At 42.2% G+C, this 23,177-nt stretch overlaps 1 protein-coding gene across 5 annotated transcripts in view; it reads right to left on the bottom strand.

Moving 5' to 3' along the window:
- The window catches only part of TRIP12 (thyroid hormone receptor interactor 12), a 122,028-nt gene that overhangs the window by 42,771 nt on the left and 56,080 nt on the right, over positions 1–23,177 (bottom strand). For all 5 annotated transcript variants that reach the window (XM_014525389.2, XM_014525391.2, XM_025191225.1 and 2 more), the window contains 6 exons: positions 22,759–23,177; positions 8,427–8,532; positions 4,258–4,394; positions 3,400–3,483; positions 2,186–2,281; positions 1,186–1,334 (listed from right to left, as the gene is read on the bottom strand). In XM_014525389.2, coding sequence (XP_014380875.1) covers positions 1,186–1,334; positions 2,186–2,281; positions 3,400–3,483; positions 4,258–4,394; positions 8,427–8,532; positions 22,759–23,177 — 991 coding nt within the window. The remainder of the gene's footprint in view (positions 1–1,185; positions 1,335–2,185; positions 2,282–3,399; positions 3,484–4,257; positions 4,395–8,426; positions 8,533–22,758) is intronic.

Here is a 23,177-nt window from a genome sequence, read left to right on the forward strand (position 1 = left end):
AGTAGAAATTCTGAGACTCAGTTTGCAAGGACTCACAAAAGGTCAAAATTAAAGACCTGCATGTTATAAAAACCAAGCCACTGGAGATGTGGGAGAGAAACCTTGAGGACAGCACAGAGTACATTTGCTAGCAGACCCAAGGGAGAATATCTATGGCTGTTTTGGCCCATTCTGAAAGCCTCTGGTAAGAGAGGCTTGGGTAGAGCTATGTAAGGTAATAACAGATGTCAGCAGACAAGAACAGTTTAAGAATTATTTACAGACACTACTGAGAAAGCAGTAAAGAATCTGGGGAGTAGAAGTGAACCCTTATTTAAGAGAAACTAAAGTAAAGAAACTATAGATGCCAAAAAGGACAGATAATATACTGGATGTACTGGACTATAAAAAACCAAGCCTGAAGGAGAGATTTTGTTTTGGAGTAGCATATCCTTTTTCTAGTGTTTGGGACTAAAGAAGAACCATACCACTAAAAGAGGGAGGCAAGCATCCCCTACCCCAAGTTATTATAACAGCTGTGCTCAAGTACCAGTGTGTATCCAGCACATGCCAGGAAAAGCAAAAATTTTGCATATCTAAGTCACACATTTATGTGGAATAAAAATTAGGATGTGTCAATACAGGTATATATTTTTTCATAACATGGCTACCCCTCAAAGCAGAATTAGGACACATCCAGACAAGTGTGAATGTTTGTTTCCCCAGGGAACGCCCATGACAATCCACACTCCAGCACTGTGGGGTAGGGAAAGCTGGAGCCAGCAACAGTCCCAAAGGCGTTACTGGGCTTTTGGGGGCCCTTGGGGAGCTGCAGCCATGGCAGGGGGCCTGGCCAGCAGCAGGACTGTGGCTCTAGCCAGCCAGGCTCTGGTTTTGGGTGGCACACACTACCACCATGTGCACCACCCCACTTTTTTTTTTTTTAAATGGGTTTTTTACTCCAGAATCTCCAAGGGTCCCCCAACTCTGCAAGGTAGCAGCATGGGGAACACCTGCATATGTAGTGTGTGGAGCCACAGACGGGTCTGTGGCACCACATACCACACCTCTACACTCGTCTGGGTATGGCCTTAAAGACAAAAAGAAACCTGTCAGTCTTTAAAAACATCCCCTTTAGGTAATATAGGGGAAAGGAATAGTAAAGGAGTATTAACATACAAATACAGCATTATAGTTGAGTCTTACCAAAGCTGGTACAACACTCTTGACAGGAAATCCACCTAAAGTTTCTTCATTCCCCATAACCAACAACTGGCACATCTCAATTACTGCTTGTAACTGCTGGCTTTCATCAGTGGCCTGGAGACCCTGTAGAAGCTGCTGGGCTTTAGAACCTAAGGAGAAAAAATCCATTAGAACCTGTATATTTTTAGTGTAAAGACCACTCTGATCAAATGTTTATATGTATCCTGAGAGAGCAGAGGTAGTTTGCTTTGTCTGTGTATAGCATGGTCTCATTTTTGTGGATAATCACTATTCAGTGTTTAGCTCAAACCAGCAGAGAGAGACAGTTGTGTACAGTTAGAGCTTTCCTTGCTGCATACAGTAGGAGGGTACAGGATACGTGAAGTGATGTGTAGTGCATACTATATCGTCTTTAGAAAGCAAACAGCATGTACCCCAGGTCCAGAGAATGCTGTATACCCAGAGTAAGAATTAGATGATAAATTAAATCCCCCTGTTGAATGTGATGTGCTGACAGATATAACTGAATGTCCTCCTTGTTTTTTTGACTACACACCCAACTTCACAACAGAGATGATAGGGGAGAGGTGGAAAATAAGACTTCATTTTTAGCCTCTGATGAAACTGCTGCACTTGAAAGAGGTGTCCCTTTGAACCCATATAAACAATGGGGCTTAAAGATACTGTATCCAACCAACTTTATATCTAATTTTCAGTATGGTTTTTTAAAAGCCAGGAAAACATACTGAGCGGACAAATAAGACAGTGTTTTAAAAAATTAATCAAGTTCTTCTAGTGCTCCATCACTAAGAGGGGAGGAAGGGACGTAACGTTTTTATATGTTGGATTTCCACGTCAATTAAAAGTTACTCATAATATTATATTTTGCAGTTAGCGATAATTAAAATATTTACACCGGTATTACATTTACCACTGGCTAAATTCAGCCATTCTATAAACTACAGAAAGAATTAAGTCAAATTATATGAAATTTGCTTACTAGCTCCACTTCCAATTGTCCTGTGAAACAGCTGCGACATCCGAGGACCAAGAGGGCCAAAAAGGTGAGGGGGAAGACCCCTAGCCTCTAACAGGGCTAAAAACAAAACAGGTTTTTGAACAGTCACTGTCAAAGCTCCAATTCAACAAATTCATGAACCCTAAAATTTGAGGCAACAGAATTTTGAATAACTTTTTTTCTTTTGTAAGGTAAGGCACAAACTGAAAAGAAAAGACATGCATTTGATCTCCAAAGCTCATTCTTTACTTAGGTGCAATTTAAAGACAAATATGAATCTGGACAAGAAGGCCATTAAAAAAAAAAAAAAGAAAAAAAATCATTAGAAAGCCATCAACTAGAATTGTGGGGTTTGCTGGTTCCTTTTTGAAATGCTACATGATTAAACTGTGACTAATTTTTCTTTGATGCAGAAATTGGAGCCCATCTCTAATGAGGCTATTTCTAAAACAGGAAACTGTTGTAAAAAAATTAATGCTCAAATACAAAAACAGCAGGTTTCTTATTTCTAACAGATAACAAGAAACCTGTGTGAATGGACAAAAAAAATCTAGAGGAGGGGAAAACTGAATAGATATATTATTACTGACTGGAAAGGGTGGGTGGCAAATGAAATTGTGAAGTGTTTTGGCAAAAAGCATCTGAAAGGCGTGAAGAAAATCCAAGTATTTTAATATAAAAGCAGTCTAGCTCATTCTATTTTCTTGTCTTCAAATGAGTGGTCCTGATTTCAAATTACAGAACTGATCAGAAACATTCAGATTGGGGGCAGGGAGGTGAGGCGGATCCTTGGAGAATGGATGCAGAGGCACACTGAACAGCAAGGGAAAAGAAGTGGCAGGCTTAAAGAGTCTTGGTTTTACAAACAAAGACTATTCATGGCAATGAGCTTTCCTCCTTGCAAAATACAGGCTTGCATATTAAGTGGAGCTTCATCTCAAAAGCTTTTAATCATGTGGAGTTTTCTGAAGAGTACATAAATAGGAAAAGTTAGTTAAAGTGTGTCATGTTTGATGAGTTAAGAATAAGTTCAGGTTTCTCTTGTACTGCCAAATTCTTTACCATCTTTAGCAAACTAAAAATTCTCCCAGTACACAAAAGCCAGTGGGTTTTTGAATTAATATAGAATAGGCAGTAAGAATATATGAAAACATTCAACACCATATACACTTAGAGGTACTAAAACAGCTTTTTACCTTGCAGCCTTCCCATCTCAGAATCATCTGATTCACTTTCTCCAGAGGTGGTCATGCCTACAGCTCCAGCAACTGAACTAGAAGCTGGTAGAAGAGTTATAAAAGCTGGTAAGAATCAACAATTTATTTTAAGTACAAAAAGCACTGTGGAAACATTTAGGCTCCAATTCCACACCTAAAGTCATTACCTAAATTGCCATCGACTTCAGCAGCATAGGACTGGCCTTCACAAAATATCCTACAATGCTGGTTCTTTTAGGTGATATTTATGCAACAAAAAGAGTGAATGCCCATCCTGTGCTGTAGATTCTTTTCTCACTTAGAAAAGACAGTTTCACCAAGACACAAAATGAGGTCACAGAGTGCATATAATTGCAACCAAAGATTTGCTTTAGCTTTCAGACCATACACTGTACACAAAGATGTACAAACAGAGTTTAAATAACCAAAAGTGTAATGCTGCATTTTTGTTGAATTTTGAAAGTTTAGACTGAAGTAAGTCAGTGTTGTATTTTTAAATGAAATACTTTTAAATTATTTTTTCTAAAAGCCAACATCATAATTGGAAAATTTAAACAAATGTGTTCTGAACCAACCCAGGTTGGGATACCCCTGCTCCCACTGCACTACATTTTACCCTATAAAAAATTTCAGTAAGACCAGAAGTAAGGTGCTCTTCAATACAAGAAAGGGTGTCAATCTAAATAATCAGTTTTTCTATTTCACCAAAACCAAGTTGGAAAGGCCAATGCACTTATTTTTTCCTCATTTAGCATTAGGAAAAATGAAATCAAGTAAGGGGTTAGCATCACAGAATGCTAGAAAAAAGTATGTTGTCAAGTTAGCATTCTTACTTACCTGCAGCTCCTTGTGGAGCTTCATCTGTCCGTGCAGCTGAAGAATTAACTCCATCCTGGTTGTTATCAGGATCAGCCATTTTCTCCTGTCGGCGAGCTTCAGCTGCTCCTCTTTTGCCCAGGCCAGAGCCTCGCCGACTAGGAATGCACGAAATCAAACAGCATTTGTCCACATAATACTTCACAAAAGTAGAGCCCAAATAAAGGATACCAGCATCTGGTACTCCCAAGCAATTTTTTCCTCCCTACCTATCCCACGGCATTTTAAGCCATTTTATTTTCATGATATCCCTATTTATATGTATAGACAATGTATTACAATGATGGGTGCTAAAGACAGCTCATCACAATCTGAATCTTTATTTCGACTCTCATGCAGAATAACTGACTACCAAAAATATAAATTCAGAATACCAATCGAAATGCAAATTCATTAGAATAGCCCACCCATTTATATTTTCAATTTTTTGCGTGGAGAAAAAAAAAAAAAAAAAAAAAAAAAAAAAAAAAAAAAAAAAAAAAAAAAAAAAAAAAAAAAAAAAAAAAAAAAAAAAAAAAAAAAAAAAAAAAAAAAAAAAAAAAAAAAAAAAAAAAAAAAAAAAAAAAAAAAAAAAAAAAAAAAAAAAAAAAAAAAAAAAAAAAAAAAAAAAAAAAAAAAAAAAAAAAAAAAAAAAAAAAAAAAAAAAAAAAAAAAAAAAAAAAAAAAAATCAGTCGACTCCACTGACTCTTAAATCAGTGATTAAGGCTGAGTCAAAGATTTCATCTTTACTTGCAGGACCAAAGTGAGGGTGTTACTAACAGGTGTAAAAAACAAAAACAAATTAATGTCTGCAATTCAGACAATTATGAAGTGACAATGCACATTCATAGCAATCTTTCAAATGAAGACTACATTTTCAGTTTTTCCAAGTCACTGAGAGGAGAAAAAAGGACCCCAGTCAAGGCTGTCAAATCCAGTTTAGCCTGAAGGTAAACAAATTTCATTAAAATAATTCAAAATCTACATTACACAGCGTATAGGCTACAAAACTGCATTATCACCCAAAACATAAAACTTTTGACATTTCCCCCAATTACCTGCTTGAAGGTTTAGGTTCAGAGACTAGAATTTCTCCTGCCTTCATTGACATGTCAAGTAGTTTTACCAAATGATATTGCAAACAGCATAAAAGGCAACACAAGAATTTCAAACAGTGTCAGCTCAGCAAATGCTTTTTAGTGTCACAATGCTTAGTGTCTGTCTCCTCTTTAATTCAAAAGAATTTTGTTTCAAAAACCTAAAAAAAGCAAACCTCCAAATGCATTCCTTGTAATGATTTTGTATTCAGAAAATGATGCATTTGTTAGGCAGTCTTTTGGACACCATTTTCTTGAGAACGAAAAAAATGCAGAGATGTTTCACGGGAATTTCAATATTGTGATGAGATTCTAGAAAACCAGACCGCTCAATGAATTAGCATAAACAAAATCTATATAATATTTAAAAAGTAGATGTCAGTAGGAAATGAAGACTAAAGAAAGTTAACAGGCATGCCAGAGAACAGGAATGCTTAGTCCAACTTGTTTCCTTTGGTAGATCTCAACTATGTGGGTGGTCTTTATTTGTTTCTTTCAAAATGGTCAGTGCCATTCTCACATCCACAAGGAAGTTAGTTGGGCAGTATGGCCTGAACTCTAAGAAAAATTGCCAGACCTGTTCAAGAAAATAAAAAGTCCAGGATTCCCTCTGTGCACCATTTGTTGCTTATAAGCACGTTAGAACATACCTTGAAAATTCATACCTAATGACCACTAACGATGAGAAACCGAGTCAGTCACAAGCTACCAAGACAGCTTGGCTATGGCAATTGGTGCAAAAAGAAATTTCAGAGACAGACCTTAGGAGAGCTTACCTTCTAAGAGCATGTGCCTGCACTGCAGCAGAACTACCCAAGCCAGCTCACTGACTGGGATTGCCCTGCTGAGTATTTACCACAGAAACAGGTTATTACTACACTATGCAGGGCTCCACGCTACAACAACTATACTGCTTCCAGCACAAAAGCTAGTATTATATAGCTAGACACACCAGAAGAAAAATCCTACCAAGCTTAAGAGGATGTTGGAGAAGAACACAGGTTCTCCCTGATCTGAATTTGGTCAAAGTCCAACATAGGACTTTACATGGAGAAGAAAGAATAAAGGGTCCAAATATTCCTGCCATTTAGTACCTTTACTCTAGTTTTCTGCTAGCAATAAGGGAGACCAATTGATTTTCCCTTCCCCTTGACCTCTTCACCCCACAACTTTTCCTGACAGTATCATGGGATAAAGATTGTTTTATTGGCAAAAATACTGCAAACACTGAAAGAAGGGTTGAAAATTTTATAAAATACGTCATTTGCTAAAAATTTGGTGATGCTTTAAAGGTAACTTTAGAGGCCATGTGGAGCACTTTGTCCTTTATATCCTGATAAAGTAGTCTAAGAAATGGATAATTAGTTTAATGTCACAAATGGGCCAATAAGCAGAATCAAAGTATTGATAGCCAGTAAATATTTGTGAAGGTTCTGGAACTAATTTGGCATTCATGCATAAAATCTCAGCTACACTGGTCTATTTTATCTTCAGCTTTCCCTGTGGAGACCCAGAAATGTTTATTACTTAAATTTCCCATTCTCAAGGTTAAGTTTTTAAACATGTTGACCAAGACTGTATTAGTTCTACAAGTTTCAGCTTAGCACTTCTTATTTGAGGCTGTGTTAAGACAAAACAGACTCAGTAACTACGAAGTTATGAGCTGCAATGTCTGCTCTTGACAAATATCGATAGCGAAGGCCTTCAAAATAGCTAACTAGCTTCAAAAGGTGTCACTAAGAGCTTTAAGTTGCCATCATCCTTAGTGCCTTAAGTCTGAGTTTATCTTAAAAACCACTCAGACCTCAAAACAGTGGGGGTCAGCCCTTTAGGCAAGAGCACCACAAAGTTAGCCCTGCACATTTCTTGAGGGCCACTCCGATACTTTCCCCGATTAATCTGCTGCTCTGCTTTTGACTCCCTTCCCTGTGTTCCATGCCCGATATGCTGCTCTACTTGCCACTGTGCTGCCTAACCCTCTCCAATCTGCCATGTGCCACACACAGGCTGTCCCTGCCATAAGTGCCAAAGGCTGGCCACCCCACCTTCCAACACTGATACCTAAAATGGGATAATCCAAGATCCAGAATAGTAAACTAAGGGTGCAGTTAAACACCACTAAGTATTTTCCTAAACTTTGTCCACACATTTCCTTGCTGCACTCCCTAACTTCAGGAGAACCAATTTTGATTTGACCTCTTCTATCCCAGCACCCTACATTATCAACCTACTGTTCCAGGCTGTAAATCATATCTGGTTTCATCCTGTACAAATCTGATGTTCACCGATTTTGTCTTAGCTGCAGGTCAGTCAGTGATTCATCACCCAATGCTTTCTGTACACATTTAGAGACCTTTCAAGGAAAATAGAGGCGAGTATATTTTGTGGATGTTAGTAGTTGGTTCCAAGATTCAGGCCTTTTTATTTTGACGTTTATGCTGTAACCATACTTTGAAATTTGTAATATTAAACTAATATTCAGGGACTACAGAAACTTTAACATAGTAACAATTCTTGTAGTTTAAGTAAACTAACAAAAGCTTGTTAAGAAAAAGTAAGAGGGCCTCCTTTCCTCCTAGAAGTTATAATCATCTGAATGTTCTTAGAGAAAAAAAAAAAAGTGGTAATTAGCTACTATAAGGCCCAAACAGCTACTTATAGCACACAAGCCCTTCTTTCCTTCCAAGCAAGCTAACTTGCAGCAGCAGCTGCACACCAGTCGTTTCCAAGCAAGGGGAGACTTTGAAGCATGGCCCAACTGAAAAAAATATATATTCTACATTAAACATCCCTGGATCAGAGACCAGAAAATCTGAACGTGCTTATTATTTGGTGGTATTTCCCTGTCCAGTAGTTGGTGATATACGGCATCTTTGGATAAAGCTAAATTCCCCATGTTCCCATTATCCCAGTGTTTATCATGACTTGATGGGCCTTTGAATCACAGTCCTTTTTTGCACAAGAGCTTTCCATCAGATAAGGGGAACAAACTTTCTGATCAGTTGCACTAGCAGTATATGCACAAATCATGATCTTGAATGCAAAAGTTGTACCTGGTGCTAGCACAGGAGCCCGTGGTCTTTTGCCGTGTGCTCCGCCGCAAACTGGGGAGCTCAGCAGGTGGTGACTCACTGCGCTTCTTCGTAGATTTTCTTAAACCTACATATATAAAATGCACAACATTAGGGTAAAGGTCTTTCACCTGTAAGTACACAGGCAGGTACTTCAATAGGGAAATATTCCAGAGAAAGGACACCAGAAGTGCTCTTAATTCAACTTTTGCACTCAAAGTGCTGTAGCAAGACTGGTGTTTAATAAGGTAAAGCTTCAATGGTTTACAGCAGCACGTAAGCAGTGTGGTAAAATAAAAGTCCTGAAAGACCCATTAGTTAGGCACATGGCCCAAGTTAATAGGTAGCATTCTATATAAAACACAGAAATGGATGAACTGCTGGTATGTCTTTCCTATACCAGATGATCTTGCGTTATTGGGCTTTGTAGCATGTCCTATATATACTGACTCCTGAGCTGAGCACAGCCCCTTGCCTTCTCTATGCTCTCAACCCCACCTTTCCCCCCTCCTCCTCACCAGTTGCTCAGCTTGGAGGTGAGAAGAGCAACGGAGCAGCCAACTCAAACCTGGCCGTCAGCTCTCAGCCATGCTGGCTTCTGTTCAACTCGCCCAACTACTCAGCTGAGCGATGGAGGTGACAATTTAAAAGCAGGAGGGCCGGGTAATCTGGTCTGAGGAAAGCCTATACAGGCCTCATTCCCGCCTGTGCTAGCACCCCTACCACTTTACTACCCTACCCCAAATCAGCACCCCTACCACTTTACTCTGCCGAGTCAGCTGAATGGGGCAGACTGCTGTGCTGCTGCAGCACAGTTTGGGAGCCAAATGCCCCGTATCACCCCACACTGCTCTGGGTGAGCTCAGCATCGCAAGGTGAGGCAGGTTGCCATGACTCTGCAGCAAGGCTCCTGGAGTCTTGCCATGGGGGCTGAGTGCCCCCCCCTCCCCCAAGTCAGCTCAGGAATGCAAGGAGTAGGGCTATTCCCCTACAGGGGGAACTGGAAAGATCCCCACCACAGGGGAATGGCACCCCTCCTACCAAATCAGCTGACTGGCAGGAGTCTGCGTGTGGGAGCACGCATGCACATGTGTACAGAAGGGAAGACAGTCTCCCAGGTCACAATGCTCCCCAGCAGTCTGTAACAGTTGCTGCTTTTCTGAAGTTTTCACCTGCCACCTGACAGCCTCCCCCACTTCCCAGGCAGGGAAGGCTGTCAATGTACTCCCCTTAGGGGAAGTGGGGGTGGGGGGCCCAAGAAGCAGCCCCCTAGTGCAGAGACCCATGGGGGTCTCAACCCATGGGATGCGTCCCAAAAGTGAGTCTCAAGAACGTATGAGGGTCACAAACAATCACGGAAAAACTTTTTTTTTTTAAATCTCAGATTTTCTCCTTTAAAGGAAAAACTAGTAGGAAACCATGGGTTTCCCCTTGCAGGCTGACAGAGTTAAAACCTGCAAGGGGCTGCTTTCGGCTGGGCGGGGGTGGAGGGAGAAGGGTGATCAGGAAGAGGACTCCGCATGCACAAATGCATGTGGCAGCCAGGCAGCATGGAAGGCAGCTCCCACAGCTCCCCACAGATAAGTCTATGGGGCAGGAGGGGGGCACAGACAACACAGAGGGACAAGGTGGCACAGGCAACACATCAGGGGGACACATGCCCCCCTACTCATATCTGTGTGCCCACAGCAGGCATGGGGCTGCAGCCTGGCTGAACTGGCACAGGTAGAAGCTGCTTCTGCAGTCCAGCATGCAGGACCTCCAGTGAGAATTGCTGGTGCCACCAGGCCCCCCAGCAGCACAAGTAATAGAAACAAGGAGGGGGGCTGCACTGCCCTCATCTCCCACCACCAGCTACTCTCCTCAGGCTGCACCTCTACCCTGCTGTCATGGCTTGGCTGCCATTGCCAACACTCCCCTTAGGCTGTGACTTAACCCTGGAGGGGGCAGTGTGGGCAGCCTGAGGGGGAGTGGCCATGGTGACAGGATAGAGCCATTGCCTGGTGCATGAGCGACTGGCAGCAGGAAGAGGTGAAGGCATTGTGGCCCCCTCATCTGTTACTCTTTGTGCTGCTGATGGTGCAGGGGTCCCATTGATGGTGGCTGCAACAAGTCTCAACACCCTGCTCCAGGTCCTGCCCACTGGGCCATGGAAGCAGCTCCTGTCTATGCTAGTCTGGTTAGGCTGCACCCCTGTGCCCACTGTGGGCATACAGACTCCCCCCCTCCCCCTCACTGTGGGGCTAGGGTCTGGTGGTGGGGGGCAGTGGGTTGGGACTGAGAGGCACTGGCAGGGCCAGGGGGCTGCAAGTTGGGAGTGAGTGGCACCAGCAAACTGCACCATGCAACTTACATAATGAACATCACTTGGGAATAATGGAGGGCTACATGTTCATATTGCCATCAACTGTCTATAAACTTCATAGTAGCTAGGGTCAAGAGGGACTTGAACAGATCATCTAGCTTGACCCCCTGCCACAGGCAGGAATGAATGCTGGGTTCACAAGACCCCCGACAGGTGATCGTCCAACCTCCTCTTGAATTTGCCCAAGGTAGGGGGGAGGACCACTTTCCTGGGAAGTTGGTTCCAGATTTTGGCCACCCTAACTGTAAAATATTGCCTTCTGATCTCTAACCTAAACCTATTCTCCATCAGCTTATTACCATTGTTCCTTGTCACCCCAGGTGGTGCTGGGGAGAAAAGGGCTCTACCTATTTGCTGTTGATCTCCCCTGATGAGTTTGTAGGCAGCAACCAGGTCCCCCCTCAGCCTCCTCTTGCTGAGGCTGAACAGGTTCAGGTCCCTCAGTCTCTCCTTGTCATGCTTTTTCTGCTGCCCTCTCCCCAAGCAGGTAGCCCTCCTCTGAACCCTCTCCAGGCTGGCCACATCCCTTTTGAAGTGCAGCGCCCAGTACTGGACACAGTACTCCAACTGCGGTCTGACCAAAGTCGCATAAAGGGGCAGTATCACCTCTCTGGACCAACTTGAGATGCACCTTTGGACGCATGGCAAGGTATGGCTGGCCTTGCTGGCTGCGGTCTGGCATTGGCGGCTCATGTTCATCTTGGAGTCAATAATGACTTCAAGATCCCTTTCCACCTCTGTGCTTTCAAGAGGGGAACTCCCCAGCCTGTATGTATGCTGTGGATTCCTTCTCCCAAGGTGCAGCACCCTGCATTTGTCTACGTTGAACCCCATCCTATTCTCGTCTGCCCACTTTTGTAGTCTGTCTAAATCTAGTTGCAGCCTCTCTCTCCCTTCAAGTGTGTCCACCTCGCCCCACATCTCAGTGTCATCAGCAAACTTGGACAGTGTGCTTTCCACCCCTTCGCCCAAGTTGCTGATGAAGATGTTAAACAGTGCGGGCCCGAGGACTGAGCCCTGGGGTACCCCACTGCTCATATCTCGCCAGGTTGAGTACAACCCGTCCACCATTACACTCTGGATGTGCCCCATCAGCCAATTTTTTACCCATCCAACTATGTAGGCGTAATTTATCGATGAGGATAGGGTGAGAGACAGTGTCAAACGCCTTCTTAAAGTCTAGAAAGACTATGCCCACGGCAACACTATCATCCAAGGATTTAGTTACTTGGTAATAAAGGGCAATCAGGTTGGTCTGGCAGGACCTGCCTTTGATGAACCCATGCTGATGGCCCCTGAGCATGATCTCCCCTGCAGGCCCCCCACAGATGTGCTCCTTGATGATTCTCTCCAAGATCTTCCCGAGCACCAAGGTAAGGCTTACAGGCCTATAGTTACTTGGGTCCTCCTTCCTCCCTTTCTTGAAAATTGGGACATAAGCCAGTTTCCAATCCGCTGGCACTTGGCCAGATGACCACAAATGCTCATACAGCTAGGCCAAGGGCTCCTGGATGACCCCTGCCAGCTCCCTCAACACCTGTGGTTGGAAGGCACCTGGCCCTGCAGATTTAAAAACGTCTAGCCCTTCCAGAAGATCCCCAACTACATCTGCACTGACTGAAGGCCTGACAGAGCAATCCCCGAGATTGGCCCTACCTCTGGTAGGTGGGATGTCCCGGTCCCTGTTCAAGAAAACCGAGGTAAAGGAACTGTTAAAAATATCAGCTTTCTTGCCTGGCGTAGCCACAAGATTACCATTTGCGTCTTGCAGGGGCCCTACATTGCTTGGTGCCCTCTTCTTGCTCCCAGTGTACTTGAAAAAGGACTTTTTGTTGTCCTTAATCCTGGACGCTAACCTGAGTTCCATCTCTACCTTGGCCTTCCTAATAGCCCTCCTACTCTCACAGGCCGAGGAGGAGATCACCTCCTTGGTGATAGCGCCTCCCTTCCACTGGTTGTACACTCCCATTTTAGTCCTCAGGCATTGCTGAATGCCCTTGCCAAGCCAAGGGGGTTTCTGAGCCCTCTTGCCCCCCTTGCTTCTCTCGGGGACTGTTATCCTTTGGGCCTGGAGGATCAACCCCTTAAGGTATGACCATCCCATGTGGACTCCCATCTCCTCTACCTTATGGGCCTTCAGTGCCTCCCCTACTAGTCTCCTAAGCTCATTGAAGCTGGCCCTTCTGAAGTCAGCTTACTAAGGGGGACCAGTGGGGAATGGGAGAGACCTTGATCCCCTGAGCACCTCCCAGAGTAACAAGGAATAATAGCCATAAGCTGTTTGAGAGTAGGTTCAGGCTGGACATTAGAAGGCACTACTTCACAGTCAGGGTGGATAGGATCTGGAACCAACTTTCAAGGGAAGTAGTGCTGGCTCCTATGTTGGGGGTCTTTAAGAGGAGGCTTGACAATTACCTGGCTGGGGGCATTTGAGCCCAGTTCTCTCCTGCCCAGGGCAGGGGGTCAGACTAGAATATCTGCAAGGTCCCTTCCGACCCTACATCTATGAATCTGTGTCTTCCTTTTGATGTGGGCTCTCTCTTTAAAATGAAAAGCAGTTCAATAGTTTAAGTTGTAGTGTGGATTAAGTATTTTGGAGCCAAAATACTTGTGTGTTTTCTACTTAAACTATTTACTGGGTCGAGACTGGCCTTCGATGGTTACAAATGGGTCCTGGTACAAAAAAAGATTGAAAAATACTGCTCTATTGCCTCCTGACTGAAGAATCTGCCTGTGAAGCTCTCTAGACATGGAGCTAGAGAAACATTTGTATTAGGCCAGCTCCAAGGCTATATTTCTACCAGAAAATATTTCTTCTGACAGAAATGAACAGCTGTGTGCAGCCTTAATGTTACTAATCTGTAGAAGAGTGACTCTCAAAAGAAAGTTCTATTTCCAAAGTGATCTCTTCAGTAAAGCATAAAGCAGCCTAGTTTTTTACTCATATAACATACAAGAGCAAAAAAAGTGAAGCATAACCTGTCACTCAGAACACAATTGTTTACAGCAAGTTTGTTTTTTGGGTTTTTTTTGTTTGTTTGTTTGTTTTTTTTAAGTGCAGAGAAGTGCATCCAAGTGCTTTAATTTTTTTCTCCCCATTTGGTTTCTTAAATGGACTTTGCAATGCAGTTTGTTTTTTTGGGGTTTTTTTTGGGGGGGGGGATTTGTGCATAAGCCTCACAATTATTGACACAACTATAGAAGAGTTTGATCATTGCTCCCTCTGGCTGTGAAAAAAATAAACAAACAAAAACTTTAATTTACAAGGGAAATGCTTTCATATGTAGTTTCAAATAAACAAACCGTCAGACTGTACCAATTTTAACAGGAATAGGGGACTGTCAAAACAAACTACAAGAAAATAAAAATTGGCTAATCAAGGACACGAATTTTTAATGTGTTTTTTTAAATATACTCTTATGCCAGTGCACAAGGGCAGCAAGTTTCAGATTCAGGGCACTTGGTAAAAAGAAAACCCACAAAAAAGTTCAAATAACTGAAAAGCTAGATTAAGAAAGGTCAAAATCAGAGAGCTGTATTTGATCCCATAACGTATTACAGATCAGCATTTTGACTCAACCACACTGCTTTCCTTAATGCACACAGAAATATGAAGTCATTTTAATGCAAAGTTTAACATTAAAAGAATTACAGAAGGCAAAGCTCCAGTCATTGTTTTATAAAAACTGTCAGGGAGAGAACAGTTGTTATCTACATATATAGTTAATTAAATGTTTCAGTCTGGCTCTACAACTACTGAACACTTTTCCCAGAGCTATTCTAATATCAGCGACACTATGTGAAAGATTTTTGGCATGATAATACCTTAGTGAGACCTGCTAAAACAAGAACAGACAAATTAACTCTATTCAAAACAGGAAACTGCTTGCCCAGTGGAGAAAGGCTCATATTATACTAATTTTGTCTTTCACAAGTAAAAAGTTTATTTTTAAAGTAGCTACAGCAAGCTCAGGTTCCTCACTGTGGTTATTAAACATTACACACACACACTTTTTGCATACACTAAAAAACCCATGAAACACTTTCCCCTATAACAGTCATACCTTAACAATAAGCCTCACTGTTAGCATAATTTCCTGAAACCCTATTTAAGCTTTTTGTCCCAGATCTAAATAAGTCACTTAGCTGCATCAAGGTACACATCTTTACATGTGGTCTGTCTCCATACTAGATGTGTGTACAACTTTAGATATGATTTCTGGATTATTTGTCCAAGTGATTCTAAAATTCCTTAAAACTGCCTTAGTTAATATTTTGGATAATAAAATGTATTAGTTTTTGCATTCTCCAATAAAGTACAGTGACTATATTGCTGCAAAGAATATAAATGCTAAAGAAAGATTGCACTAAGTTGCTTTATACCTTCACATACTAGTTGTCATTTCAAAACTAAATATTTTTTTCTAAAAAGAAAACACAGAGAGAGAGAGAGAGAGAGAGAGAGAGAGAGAGAGAGAGAGAGAGAGAGAATAAGCAAGCTATATAATGGTGCAGGCCACAGACAAATTCTACGTGGTAGGCCTACATTCTGACACTCTGAACTGCAGAACCAGCAATTTAAATAGGGATTGACTTGATTTAGGTGAGCTAGTATTGCTTAGTTTCATTTACCCACTTCAGAACTCTCTAGGTAATACCAATAATTTTTACTTTTAAGATAGTGTTAGGTAAAGGAAGTCAAGAACAGTACATTATGAGACCATGCTACTTTGGTTGCTGGAAAGGGGAAGATGCTAGGGACTGTTCTTGTAGTCTCTCCAATTTTTTTCTTTTTGAATACATGCCTTTGGCTTGAAAATTTATTCCATCTAGTCTATATTAATTTATATACATACATATATAAAAAAAGTCACTTAAATCATGCCTACCACACACACAATACATATACTTTATTTAGTCACTTAGTCATGTCTTCATTTTGTATTCGGATAAACTTCAATGATTTCAAATGTAAGATGACCTTCCAATATTTAGATTGTATACATGGAAAATTTTATAGAATTAGGTTAATATAGAATCCAATTATTGGAAGTTAGTCTTAAATTCATCCCCTGCACCAACAGCCTCTTGCCACCCCCCCATGCCCTCTCACCTTTTAACCCCAATGCCTGTGCCTGCCCTCCTGCTAACTGCCCCCTGCCTTTTTACCCCGATGGCTGTGCCTGTCCCCTTGCTGCTTCCCCCACCCCTCCATTTAACTTTGGGGTAGCTCTGGCTACAGCTCTAGGGGAGACAGCAGTGGCAGTCCTGATTATGCAAAAACAGCAGTGGCAGGTCTGGGCCCGGGCAAGGCCCAGGACAAGAGCCAAAAGGAGGGGTTGGGGGGGAGGGGGAAACAGGCTGCTGGGTCTCCCCCATGCTCTGCCTACCATCTCTGTGAGGGTCCCTCATGAGGCCCCCACCCCTGCCACATGGTCTCCCCTTCCCTCTCCCACAGCAAGCCCTTTCCCCCACTATACAAGCTATCCCAGCCAGGGTCAGCTGGAGCTGAACCACCGCCTGCCCCAGGCCAGTACTCTAAAGACAAGGCTCTTCCCGACTTCTCTCCCCTCCACAAAGTTATTTGACAAGGAAAACATCTTCTTGGATTCAAGTAAATATGGTAGCTTGATGCAATTTTCTTTATATTACACTAAAATTGTTTCATGATACTTCACACAAATTAAACATTGTGTCATACATTTTGAATGATGTACAATCTATCCCACCATACCCTATTACAGCTCCGCCACAGACTAATATTTTTCATGTCAATGATCTATAACCTGGAAATTTAACTATACTGCTCTATTCTTTCCCAGATACACACCTTGGAATCACTATATATACACATCTGTATTAAACAAGGTTTTGTTCTACACCCTTGAATAACCTGTCCCCTTCTACTCTTTATTCTTTTAAAACTAAAAGGTGAAAAGTCAATTTACATAAAGGCCACCTAAGATATTAAGGACACTGGCAAACCCACAATAAGTCCAACTGAATCAAGGTGGAAAAAAAAAAAATCTGTTAACTCATGCTAAACATTTTGACGTAACAGAAAAGAAATCCTGGAGTCAGATAGTTCTCTAAAAGCATCAACTCAATGAGCAACAGCAAGCAAAAAATCCAAATCAAGAGGTGGGCATTATTAAGACTGGAATGACATGGAAATCATCATTATGCCATTACTTAAATTTATGGTGCACCCACATCTTGAATACTGCGCGGAGTTCTGGGTTCTGCATCTCAAAAAGGAGGTAGAAGAATTAAAAAGGGTAAAGAGAAGGGCAACCAAGGTGATCAGGGGTATGGAGCAGCTGCTGTACCAGGACAGAACCAAAGACCTAGCACTCCTCAGTTTGGGAAGAAGGGCGCACGGGGGCGGGGGGGCTGTGATATGGCTGGTCTATGAAATCACAAAGGGTCTAGACAAAAGTAAACAGGAAAGTGTTATTCACCAAGTCCCACAATATAAGAACTGGAGGGTAGGATTGGGTATGTAACCAGTCAAAAGCTTGTCTGGCCAAATAGCATCAAATAATGGTTAAATATTTTAAATATTCATTTATTAGAACAGTGAAGAGAACAACTATATCTTCAATAGGTTAGATTGAGGTCAGAAAAACTCGAGATAAGCAGGAGGAAGGTCCTAAAAAATGAAAGAGCCCTTAACTCCTACCCTTGCTAAACATAGATGACACCATTATGCAATTTAAAAAAAAAAAAAAAAAAAAAAAAAGAGGTCAGGGTGCAGACCACTACTTATACAAAAGCATTTCTTCACTTGATGGAGTATTTGACTGTGGTCAAATAATAACTAGCCAATTGTCATTATTTGACTGGGCAATTTACTGGCTTGCCAACCCTAGGGGGCACCCACTGAAATTAACAGGAGACGGGTTTAAAAACAAACAATAGGAAGTACTTTTTTTTTTTTAAATAAACGCAGCACAGTCAACCTGTGGAATTCATTGCCACTGGAGGTTGGAGGCAGACAGCACAATAAGGTTCAAAAAGAGAGTAGACAGATTAATGGATTTATAAATAGCTACTAAACAGAAAAGACAGGAATATGGAATATATCCTCCAACATCCGTAAACTGATGATGGATAGATCACTCCAGATCAGTGTTTCCCAAAATGTTGATACCTGGGACACTTATTTGTGCATTAAAACTGCACTTCACTCATCTGGAAAGGTATATGCATTTCCCCCCCTCCCCCAGCCCCCGTTTGTTCCCCCCACCCCCCAACAACCCTCCAGCCCTGCTGGTGCCCCTCACCACCAGCTTTGCAGGAGGGGGCTCCGAGCTGCCAGGGCTATGGGTCCAATGACCTGGGTCCACAGAGGCTGCTGCAGAGCCCAGCTCCCCCCACTGCTACCTACCCGCTAAAGACAGGGGGTGGGGGGAAGAAGAGGAAGGAATTGGCTCCCTGCCACTGTGCACACAGGTAGCAGTGGGGAACCAAATCTGTGCAAGGGGCAGGAGTGGGTGTAGGCTGCCTACTGTGGGCTCCCATCCTGCTGCCCTCCCCCAGAGCCTCCACAGCCCAGCAGGTGCAACCCAGCGGTGCAGAACGAAGCCATGAGGGAAGCTTCCTGCCACTGCAAGCTCCACCCAGCCCTGGTGACATCTGATTGAACCCGTTTTCTTTAAAGTATGCATTTCTATGGAATAAGTTCAGTAAAACAACAAGGACCAGGTCATATCAATGTGGACTATTTCAATAAGCATTTTTCAGTAAAAATAAAAATGAAATTAAAAGTTTTAAGTTTTCTATAGATGGGAATAATGTAATTTTGTAGCAAGTAATGCTGGCAAAGCTAGTCTTCCTCTTCTACTGATCCAAGCATGACACTGTTTTTCAAATCTCTTTGCATATTTATTCTTCCAGTACCAAGTTCCTATACTCATTACAACTCTATCCTTACATATGCTTCTTTCATCTATGCACCCTCTCCAAAATCCTTTAAATTGTTCCTCTCCCCACCCCCTGTATCACACTTCCACCCCCACCTTCTGTTATGCCCAGCTGGCCCTTTCTCCTTTTCCTTTCAGATCCACTATTTGAAGTCTTCCTAAATTATTCTTACCAATATTCCCATTCCTACATATTGGGCTGCTGAACTGTATAGGGTAAAACCCTGGGTTTTCCTCCCATCTCACTCATGACTGTCAAATATTGTATACAATAGTTCAATACCGAGTTATTCTTCTCTAACAACAACAAGTTGCAATGTTTCAAGATCGTAGTCTCTTAAACAGGTTTTTAATAAATGGAAGTCATAAAATGCAAAATAAAGCTGAAATTCCAGTTGGCACAGCCAACTTTTAGTAGAGGTTAAATTATGACATCCCATGACTGGAGATGGAAGGATGAAAGGAGAGTATTAGTCATACTGCAATGTGTGCAGTAAGACTTTCAAAGGAATTATTTTGTTATTCATCTCCAGAAAGTTTACTTGGTATCACTTCCTGTAAGAGAGTTATCATGGAAGCCTGTTTCACAGGTCTACAAATTATGATATTATAAAAGATGCAAGCTGTGAGTCGTTACAAAATAAGTTAGTTGTAAGTTTAAGCAAAAATGCTGTCTAGCTCAGACTTAAGGGCACCTTATAGAATTAAAAAAAGAAAAGCTGTGGGTTTCTTCTTAAGGTAGGAAGATTGTAGTTTAACTGACATCTCCCTATCTGCATACCAAATCAGTGATTTTGAAGAAGGAACTGCATGAGAATCAAAACTGTGACCTAAATGAAACAGCTCCAAAAGTTAGAAAAGGCTCTTTACAAACCTCTCTCGTTCTCTTTGTTACCAATCAATCTCCTAGTTTCATTTTTAGTAATATAAAAGATACGCATTAAATGTTTTCTCTTGTGTTGTGCTTGCTCACTTTAATGCAGGCTGCCAAGCAACTGGTGAAAGTATCTTTTGGACAAATAATAGGTAGCTGTGTGTTAGTGATGCACTATACTAGTTGCAAACTCCTATAATTTTCAGTCCATAAAAACAACTGCTTAGGCAGTTTCACCCCAGGAGAACTAAAACCTATAATTCACCACAAGTGTCCTCTGTAACTTAAAACTTTTTAAATGCATCTAACCCTGCTCTGAGTATAGTGAAAAATATGCCAATCATCAAAATCTGACTTCCACTTATGTGTGTGTAGAAATATTAAGTTTGTATTTTGTTAGTGTACACAAGGCCCAGTAGTCTGTTCCTACTGGAGATCACTGACTGATGAAGGAACAGGAGAGGCAGCATACGCAATAAGTGTACTACAGCCAAACTACTGGATTATGTTTTCAAAGACGTACACTGGAAGATTTCCACAGTTTATTCTGAGGCAGCATAAATACCCATACTAATCATAGTGTAAGGATTGTTCAAAACGTAGGAAGCCCCACTAAGCTAGTACTCTTACATGAAGGTAGAAAAGCATGTTTCAAACTTTCCAATCTCAGCAGAAGAGATGACAAGAAACTGCTGAACTGTAGTAAACAAGATTAAGTAACTAAAGGACAAGAGCCATATCTCTAGTATTCTGCCTGTTTAGGACTCTCAATGATAGCCTAAGCAAGGGAAGAAGCTCAGAGAACAAATTTGGGATGTGAAGTTACATTTTTCTACTCTGCTTGTTCTCCAACTTTTTAGTTCTTTCACTGTTCTGGAACTGAAGAGTCAAAGAAAATGGTAGTAGTGCATCCTTCTTGATGACTTCACACAATCTGACGGTCTGTCTAGCTTCTTATATGGAACCTACTATCAAAGCATCTCATACTGATGAATTTGCCTGCTCCAAATCTCTAGGAAAATTACTTTTCTAACCTACAACATACACATATAGAATAGAATCATAGTAAGTTACTTGAAGTCACAAGAATCTGTACTTCAGACAGGAATTTCACCCTTGCTTCCTAAGACCAAATACTTGCCTTTGCTATAAAGTCAATGACATCACCATTGAGTAAGGTTGTCTGGGAACTGAGAAAGAGGGTGTCCTATTTATAAATTAAAACATGTACATACTGCCAAATCTCTTTTCCTTCATTTTTTCCTTTTAAGTTTTTGTACTTTGCCTTGAAAATTTCATCAGAAAAAAAATATCAAACCCAAAACACAACATTATGTACAGAGTATGCAAAGGTCCGATTGTGTCCTGTTTCTGTGGAGCCAAATGATAAAACCCCATGCTTTAAGTGAATGTAACAGTAACAATGCTGTATACTAGGGTTGTGCAAAGCTTTGGTCACCAATTCAATTCAGAGGAGATTTGGTGGCCAAATCTCCAAATCCGAATCAAATCAGGAGACCCATAAATCTCTATGAATCGAATCAGAAGCCTGCGAATCAATTGGAGAGATTCATCCATAGACACAGCATTATATGTTTTTTTTCCCCTACATACCTCGAGGTACCAGGCGCGGCTCGTGAATGCTGAGATAGCGGGGTGGATGGAGCATTCCACAGGAGGGCAGGGGGTCCCCCATGCACTTGGCAGCAGACTTCGAAACGGACCAGAAGTACATCCGGTCCACTTCTGGGTCCACTGTGGACCATGTGGGGGGGCCCCCCCAGCTCAGCAACTGGTGCCTCCTGGGTCTCCCTGCAGCTGATCACTGAGCTGGGGAGGTGCTGGAGGGTTCCCCAGGCACTTGGCGGTGGACCCGGAATTGGACCAGAAGTACTTCCGGTTCACTTCCAGGTCTGCCACCAAGCACACGGGGAACCCCGCTGAGCTCCTGTGGGATGCTCCCATCCGCCCCATCATCTCAGCATTCACAAGCCGTGCCTGATACCTCAAGGTACATAGAAAAAAAAACCCAAAAAAACCCCACACCATATAAAGCTGTCTATGGCCAAAATCGCCAATTCTCCTTCAGATTCAGATTTGGCCAAATCAATCGGGACAGTGATCCAAATCAGTGAATCAAATCACTGTCCCCCGAATCAGGCCGAATCTGAATTGAATATTGCCCGCTTCGCACACCCCTACTGTGTACCCCTTCCATTTACTTAAGTCTGCCAGTAGTTTTGCACATTGCTTTAAAATCACCCACCCCCATGGAAGACTGACATAAAATGTTCAGGATCAAGTCTGGAATTTGCAGAAGGAGGTTACAATGACATTTATGTTCAATACCCCCTCAGATTCACAGATTCTAGTAATAGCAGTTCTTAAAAGATCCTGTTTCCTATGGAAGCAGATATATGTCTGCACCATGTAACAAAACTAGACAGGCTTTTGATCTCCTTTAGGCTAGAGACAGCAATTACATAAACCGGTTCAAATATGTAACATAACAAAAGTTCAGTGCACACAACCTGCTTTCAAAATGACTGAAACTGGTTTAATATAAACCTGAATGGATATAGTATCAGACTTCACTGATTCAAATTAAATCAGTTGACTGAATTTGTCCCAGCTCCCTGCCAGATTCAAGTTAACTCACAGTCACCCAGCACCCCAGGATGCTTTGTACCTCCACTGCAACCCTTCCCTCCCCCCCTGCAGGGTGGGTTGGCTAGCCTTGACCCAAGCCATTTGCTCCAGCAAAGCAGGGAGGTGTGCTCTAGCACCCCCTCAACTTCTGGCCTGTAGCACTGCAGGCATGTGGCTGCATTTCCTGAATCAGAAGCGAGTGTCTCTTCACATGCTTATCAGTTCACTCTGTGCAGCTCAGAATAACCTGCGAAGGGTGAACTGATTCAGCCTGGGCTTTCTGACTGTCTGTACTTAGCCTTAAAGATTCGCTTAACTATACACAGATTTGTGTTCCTGGATATGCTCTCAATAGTACCAGGTAGCATTTTGAAACGTTATTTTCAGGCTATACTATAGAACAAAATCTAGAAGGCTGCACTTTGACAACAAATAAGAAACAAACAAAAAACACATGCTAACCTAAACAAAAAACAAGTAAAATGTTTCTTGTTAACTTACTAGCTAGTTTAGCCTGTAATCCTGATGGTCCAGGTTTTGCTGTTTCTGACTTCGAAGAGCCTGGTAGAGACAGTTTTGTTTTAGGCAGGCTAACTTTGGGGCTGAAGCGAGCAGCCCAATCAAACTTCGAAGAGCCACCCGCTTTACTCTGTTCTTTATCTCTGCTGCTCCTTCTGGGACTGGGACTGGATGCAGAACGGGAACGCCTGGCCTTGCTCTGGTCTTTTCCTTGTTTCACTCTAGCACCCTGAGGTACAGTAGAAGAAGTAGAGCCAACAGCAGAAGAGGAAGAGGATGTAGAAGCTGAAGAGGAAGAATCAGTGATGGTGCTACACCCAGCTTTGGCTGAGGTCACTGATTTTGAAGCCAGCTTGGTGGGTTTTGCTGACCTCTCTTCAACGCCAGTTGATTCAACTGCT

The sequence above is a fragment of the Alligator sinensis genome, unplaced genomic scaffold (genome assembly GCF_000455745.1).
Source record: "Alligator sinensis unplaced genomic scaffold, ASM45574v1 scaffold792_1, whole genome shotgun sequence".
In the NCBI taxonomy this organism is placed as follows: Eukaryota; Metazoa; Chordata; order Crocodylia; family Alligatoridae; genus Alligator; species Alligator sinensis.